This window comes from Vicia villosa, unplaced genomic scaffold, assembly GCF_029867415.1.
Source record: "Vicia villosa cultivar HV-30 ecotype Madison, WI unplaced genomic scaffold, Vvil1.0 ctg.000052F_1_1, whole genome shotgun sequence".
Classification (NCBI taxonomy): Eukaryota; Viridiplantae; Streptophyta; class Magnoliopsida; order Fabales; family Fabaceae; genus Vicia; species Vicia villosa.
Window position 1 is genome coordinate 339,383 of NW_026704981.1, and position 7,656 is coordinate 347,038.

The following is a 7,656-nucleotide window of genomic DNA, read 5'->3' on the forward strand; positions in this document are numbered from 1 at the left end:
AACTGTTTCAAGTGTTTATCTTCCAAGAGGATTTACATATGATAGTTGAGAACCAATGAATTCTAAGTTGGCAGTCACCCATTCTTCTTTGCAATTCACACAAGTTTGTTCGTGTTTTTCTTTTGACTATGATCTTTTGATCTCTTTTTTTTTTATTTTGACTTTTGTATCCCTAATTTTTTTTGCCTAAGTCTCCTTTTTAGGTTTTGACTTAGCGGGCTTTTCTTTGATTTTTTTTTGGAACAAACTTGTATGATATTTGTTCAATAATCTGAAAATTTTGAGAGTTATGACTGCCATATTGATGTTCCAAGGGAAACAGCAGTTGTAAGCTTTCGATGTTCACTACTACTTCGACATTGTGTACGAAGAGAGGGTGCGGTTGAACCTTTGGTCGGAAATGGTTCCCATGAAATGATTCTCTTGGAAATCATATGCATTAGTCATTGTAACTGAATAACTACCCTGCCCCAGGTTTTGATTAAGGTTTTTGATTTCGTGCAGAAAGAAAACACCTACTTCTAAGGCTCAAAGGGGTTAACGAGGGATTATCTTCCTTATATCTCCAGTGTTTGGGGATTTGAAGCAATGCCTGTACATCATTAACACAGTTTTAATTGAAAGCACACTGATGCAAATTGGGTATTCGTTTTTCGTCATCCTCCCTCCAATATTTGCTTAAACAAAAGTATAATGAAGAAAAGGAAATGGGAGAAACATAAACATATTTTTTCATATTTTTTTAAAAAACAAAATAAAATAAAGGAAAAAAGAGTGAATACGAATGGACTGATTCAAAACTTGCATGCTCATTTCATTAATATTACCATTAAAATTAACAATGTTCAGAAGCAAGTAAACACTTAACAAACAAGTGAAAAAGCGTAAATGCAAAATGATAAAAAGTGGCTCAATGACCTGCTTTGATCCATTGGCTTTAGGAATGTCCTTGGTGTCTAAGCACTGATCAGGGCATATGACCAATATCTTTGAAAGAGAGTATCTTTTTGTCAACCAGATCTTGAACTTTTTCCTTCAGGACATTGCAATCTTCAATGGAGTGACCTGCTATCCCATCATGAAAATCACACTTGACGTTTGGATTGTATTCCTTAGGAAATGGAAATTTTGCAGGTCGGGTTGGTCTGGGAGCTATTGCTTTCTTCTTAATTAGATATGGCCATAGCTGAGCGTAGGTCATTGGAATTGGGTCAATGCGACGATCCTCCTTCTGCAGATTCCTTTGAGGTATATTCTGATTCCCTTGACGATTCTGATTCTGAGCTGCATTCTGAGGAGCATTCTGGGAAGAACTATGAGGAGGAGCTGCCCACGGTTGTTGGTATGGTTGCTTGAATTGTGCGGCTGCAACATATGGATATTGATCGTATGGTATGAATGGTGCTTGCTGATAAGCTAAGGGCTGGTAGGAATGTGAGTTCTGAGACTCTCCAACATTAATTGCAAAAGCAATAGTTTCATCTTCCCACTTCTTCTGAAAGTTGTTCCCATATTTCTTGGTTCCAATCGATGATTCAGATTCCATAGTCAAACGTCCTTCTCGTACGCCTTCTTCTAATCGCATTCCCATATTCACCATTTCAGTGAAGTCGGTCGGAGCGCTCGCAACCATCCTCTCATAGTAAAATGAGCTTAGAGTCTTTAAAAATATTTTGGTCATCTCTCTTTCTTCCATAGGAGGAGAGACTTGGGCGGCAACCTCACGCCATCTTTGTGCATACTCTTTGAAAGACTCTTTCTCCTTCTGTGACATGGCTCGGAGTTGGTCTCTATCAGGAGCCATGTCAACATTATACTTGTATTGTCGAATGAACGCTTCCACAAGGTCATCGAAAGAACTGATATGAGTACTATCCAATCCCGTGTACCATTTCAAAGCAGCACCAGTTAGACTATCTTGAAAATAGTGGATCAATAACTTATCATCATCAGTATGAGTGGCCATCTTTCGGCAGTACATGGTCAAATGGCTCTGAGGACACGAATTCCCTTTATACTTTTCAAAATAAGGCACTTTAAACTTGGCAGGTATTTTCACATTTGGCACAAGACACATGTCATAAGCATTCTTTCCAAATGAGTTTTTCCCTTTGAGGGCCTTAATCTCCTTTCGCATCTCTTGAAATTGGTCTTGGAAATCATCATAAGCTTCATTTCTTTCATTGGGCTCAACTTGGTAAATGGGTTCCCCAGCTTGTGGCACGGTTTGTACTAGAGGTGGAGTCATAGTCATTACATGAGTAACTTGAGTAGTTCCAGTAACAGGATGGTATCCCTCTGGCACAAAGTTGTAAGACATGCCCCCAGGGTATCCATTAGGCATTTGATAGTGAGAGGGACCAGTGGTAGGAGCCACAGAAACACTAGTAGTAGAAACTTCGCAAATCGCCGTAGTCTGAACTTCAATTTGCATTTGAGTGGCACGAGGAGATAGGGAAGGTGATGGTTGATTTCGAGCAGCCACTAAGCTTTCCACCAAAGCAGTCAATCTTTCCACACCGACACGGAGAGTAGTTACTTCATCACGGAATTCATGATTCTCTTGTTCAAGGTCTTCCATCTTTTCTGTCGAGTAACACTTCGCGTCTGATAAAGATGTCTGGAAATTAGCTTGCCTTATTACTGTTGGGTAAAGAAAGGTATGAGTGATGGATTCTGGGAATTAGAATGCAAATGAATGCAGATGCACGATGAGGATTTATGCAAAAATGAATGACTTGTCATATCATGTATGATTCACAAATAATGGGTTTTCAATCAACTGGACACAAAAAGATCCAAATTACTTGGCATACAGTCTAAGGTTTTTATGCTGAAAAGGTTCTAGACACGGTTCTCAGAGTTATAAACTCCTTTTGAAAACTCAGTCATCTAGTAAATAACTTACCATCCAACTGTGTTTTCAAATGAAGCCTATTCTGAGTGTGGTTTTCACACTTATCCACGGTAATAGTTACGTTACGCAAATTGGGTGCGAAACCACCATTTCCTAAAAGTCACGGTTTTAGGGTTTTTCTAAAGGTCCCCAAAGTCGGCGGTCCAAATTGGAAACATCATAGCCCAAGTAAATAACTTACTTAGTCACAGACATCTCTTCAAAGGACCTACTCCAGGCGGGGTTTTAGTACCTCCCACTTGACACTACGTCAAGCAAGCTTAGTACTAGACCACCATCTTATCTTACGTGTCACTCGAGCTCGGGTGTAGAGCTTTTCCTCACAAGAGACGGATAATCAAAAATTCCAACCACGACGATGAGCAATCAAACAATGATAAAATAAAGGAAATAAATAAGCAAGTAAATAAAGCTAACAATAATACAAGAAATACTAAACTAGGGTTGACTCTCTTATTCTGTCCCCAGCAGAGTCGCCAGTTGTAGCGGCCAAAAATATTCGAGCGTTTGCACATTCGAAATACAGAGTCGCCACCAAATTTTATTTATCCCAAAAGGGAAGGGAAAATAATGATAAAACCCACAAAGAAGGAAAAAGGGGTAAAATAAATATGATAACCAGATTAGGGTTCGGGAGTCGGTTAAGTAAGGGGAAGGTATTAGCACCCCTCACCTCCATCGTACTCGATGGGACCCATTTAGTTATTCTTGTGATTAATTGTTAGCTTATCATCTACTTGCATTCTTTATTAGGTTGGAAAGAGACAAAACTATGTTTTTTATTATTGTGCTCGCCAAGACATTTGTATCTTGTGCCTACGTATTCCCTAGTGCAATGGGAAAGTCAGAGCAATCGTAGTTCGGGAAAAAAGAACTACAAATCTGTTGGTAGATTTTACGGGTCTCATCGCACTTGGGCGAGATTTGCACTTGGGCAAAGAAAGATGAGTTTGAAATTGAAATTGTTTTATGAAAAAGTGGAATTCAAGTATTTAAACAATGGCTTAACGGCCATCGCCTAAAACACTTGAAAGAACATTTATTAAATTGAACTTGATAAGGTTTTTAATGGGATACAAGCATTTAAACAAAGGCTTAACGGTCATCGCCTAAATGCTTGAAAGAGCAACTTGTACAAGTACATACAAACCCCTCTTGGGTGGTGAAAGAGATTAAAACGACTCGAGTTTTGAGAAGTCCATAATAGGATACTAGCATTCAAACAAAGGCTTAACGGCCATCGCCTAAATGCTTTAGAACAAATTGTACAAGTACGTACAACCCCTTCTAATTTCATCGATTGTGGACTCAACTCAATTCGATTGTGAAAGCGTTTTGATTGGAAAAGGAACTTGGTATTGACCAAGATTTGTTATGAAAAGATTCGCACTTGGGCGAGGAAAAGAAAGATTTGATGAGTTGAAATTGTTTAATTTTAATGTTTGTTGAAAGATAAGACAAATCGATTTTTTTAGGGTTTTTTAATGGAATCTAAGCATTCAAACAAAAGCTTAACGGCCATCGCCTAAATGCTTTAGAGCAACTTGTACAAGTACGTACAAACCCCTCTTGATTCATCCATTATAAACCAAATTCAATTTATCAATAGCGTTTTGTAGAAAAAGATGAGACAAATCGAATTTTAAGGATCTTTAATGGAATCTAAGCATTCAAACAAAAGCTTAACGGCCATCGCCTAAATGCTTTAGAGCAACTTGTACAAGTACGTACAAACCCCTCTTGATCCATTAAAAACCAAATTCAATTCGATTATTGAAGGTATTTTGAAGTTTTTGATTATGAAAAAGATTTGGAAAAAAGTACTTGGTGTTGACCAAGATTTATTATGAAATTGTTTGAAGTGTGAGCTCTCATGAATTAAAAGGAAAATCTTTTTGTTATTTTTAGATATTTTGAAAGAAATCCTAAACATACATCTAAATATGAAAAATATTTTTGGTATTTTTTTTGTGAAAATATTCTAATAGAAATGTTTAGGTTTTAATTATTTTTAATGTTATATAAAAAAAATTGATATATAAAAACTAAGAACTTTCTCAAGTTACACTTATTAGAAACTATAAATATATGATAAATAAATAAAAAGTCACAAACTTAGAAATCCATGATATAATGGTTATATGGCACCTTGATTTAATTATTAACCAAAACTTAAAAAGAACAATAAGTGCATGAAACAATCTTTCTGTGTCTTTCTTTCCATCATAAAACTCACAAAATGATATACAGGGAAAACACAGGGACCTCACGCCTCTCTCTACTCTCATATCATTTTCAAAACAAAGGCAAGCATGTAGTGTAAACCAAAGAAACAAAAACTCTTTTACTCTCTCTCTCTCTTGAATGGATAACAACAACAATATCATGCTCTCACTCTCAAGAACATCAACAACAAAACAGTATTATGTCACCACTTTCAAGAACATCACAAAACAATATCATACTATCACTCGCAAGAATAACAACAACAAAACAGTATCAAAATTTCAAGTAAAAAATCTAGAAAAAAAATGTGATATACCGATGGTGGAATGGTGTAGTGTGATGTTGTTGCGTTAGTTGTAGCTGTTGTTGTTGTTGAAGTGGCAGTCGGAAATGTCGAAGTAGCGGCGGTTGACTTGATGAGAAGATGGTTAAAAGAATAGCCAGAGAGATGGATCTTGAGATGGTTTCACGGTTCTTGTTGAATCGGGTTCGGATACGTTGTGGTGGTGCTGGATTCGCAACTTGAAGAGTGTGAACAAGGTGAGTGTTTGGTTATGGTGTTGGATGTTTGGTTAGAAGATTTATGGTGGATGGTAACATGGTGAGAAGTAAAAACAAGTAGCAGTAGTGGGTGGGTGTTTTTAACGGGATGCAATGTGTTTCGGTATTAAAAATGCAGAGAGGATTTGTGTGTTACTACATGAAGACGAAGGTTGGGGTAAGGTGTTAATGGAAGAGAGTAGTTTTAACAGTGGATGAAGGAGTTTGTATGATTTTGTGAGAGAGTTACAGGAGTAAAACAATGGTGGAATGGTTGTGAGCAATTTCTGAAAATGAGAGAGAGGACATGAAAAGGTGGCTGCGCTACCGATTGGCTGTTTCCTCACCTTCATTCAATGCTCATGCAAGTGTTATATAGTAATAAAACTAGCGTTTCCAACAAGACTTTGGGCCTTAACAAGAACTTAAAATGGGCCTAACCAAAATAAAGAAAACTCTCTTTTTTGTATTTTTTAAAACTAACAATGCCAAAATTAATCTAGATAAATTACTACTAATTTTAATAAAACAAACTTAAATTAAAATACTTAAAACTATTTCTTTTTTTTTTGTTACAAAAATTAAAACGCACATATTTTTTAAACATTTTTTAAAATGATAGTAAAAAATAAAATATCTACTTTTATTTATAAGCGAAGAATTCAGATAAAAGGTTTAACCTGAATAAAAACCCGAACATACGCAAAATGCTAGGATACGAATGACAGTTATTTTTGTTGACTTTTGTAAAAGTCAATTTTTTTCAAAATATGCAAAATGCATTAAACTAAAACACGACATGCTCATATGAATGACAGGATGAAATGTCAGATAAATAATAAAATGTTTGGGGCAAAAATTAGGGTATGACAATGTATTCCTTGAAAACACCAGGTGCGTTAGTAACCCCAAACGGCATCACAGTGTATTCATAATGACCATACCTCGTTCTGAACGCAGTCTTCTGAATATCGTCCGCCTTCACACGAATCTGATGATACCCCGACCTCAAATCAATCTTACTGAATATACTAGCTCCGACCAACTGATCCATCAAATCATCAATCCTCGGCAATGGATACCGATTCTTGATAGTAACTTTATTCAGTTGTCTGTAGTCCACACACAACCTCATAGATCCTTCTTTCTTCTTTACCAATAGCACCGGTGCACCCCACGGTGACACACTCGGACGAATGAACTCCTTCTCCAACAATTCTTCTATTTGACTCTTCAATTCGGTCAATTCAGATGCTGACATTCTATAAGGTGCCATCGATATAGGACTGGTTCCAGGAACTAACTCATTGGCAAACTCTACTTCCCTTTCAGGTGGTAGCTCTCTAACATCTTCTGGAAAAACTTCTGGAAATTCTCGTACCACTGGTAATTCATTACTCACTACTCTTCCTTTCACTTCCATCGACGCAAAAAGCATAAACACGGCTGCCCCGTCTTGAATTGCTTCACCCACTTGTCTTGCAGTCATTGCCAACTCTTCGATACTCATCTCTTCAGGAAAGATGACCGTCTTCGTAAAACAATTGATATGAACTCGGTTAAATTGCAACCAGTTCATTCCCAGAATAATGTCAAGTTGTTCAAGTGGAAGGCACACTAAGTCCATTCCAAACTTCCTACCAAATATATCAATAGGACAGTTCAAACATGCAGATGAAGTGGTCACTGAACCCGACGCAGGAGTGTCAATAACCATACTTCCATTAATCTTTGATATCTCTAAATTTAGCCTCTTAGCACAGTCCAATGAAATAAACGAGTGAGTTGCACCAGTATCAATAATCGCAATCAAAGGTGTGTTATGTATGAAACACGTACCTTTAATCAGCCTATCCTCCGGAGTAGTTTCTGATCCGGACAAAGCAAAGACTTTTCCTCCAGATTGGTTTTTCTTTGGCTTGGTGCACTGTGTACTGATATGACCTTCGTCACCACAGTTATAGCAAGTCACA

At 37.2% G+C, this 7,656-nt stretch overlaps 1 protein-coding gene across 1 annotated transcript; it reads right to left on the minus strand.

The window, feature by feature from the left end:
- Positions 1–967: 967 nt before the first annotated feature.
- On the minus strand, positions 968–2,581 carry LOC131623105 (uncharacterized). The gene is made up of 2 exons (XM_058894123.1): positions 1,743–2,581; positions 968–1,634 (listed from the first exon to the last, which is right to left on the minus strand). The coding sequence occupies exons 1-2, from the start codon at positions 2,579–2,581 to the stop codon at positions 968–970; spliced, it is 1,506 nt and encodes a 501-aa protein (XP_058750106.1).
- Between the last annotated feature and the right edge of the window lie 5,075 nt (positions 2,582–7,656).

What these genes read in the sequence shown, in the direction of transcription:
- LOC131623105 (XM_058894123.1), bottom strand. Translation starts at nt 2,581, where the DNA reads ATGGAAGACCTTGAACAAGAGAATCATGAATTCCGTGATGAAGTAACT. An exon ending in GAGAAAGAGTCTTTCAAAGA is followed by an intron (nt 1,635 to 1,742) that starts GTATGCACAAAG and finishes TTACTATGAGAG; the next exon opens with GATGGTTGCGAGCGCTCCGA.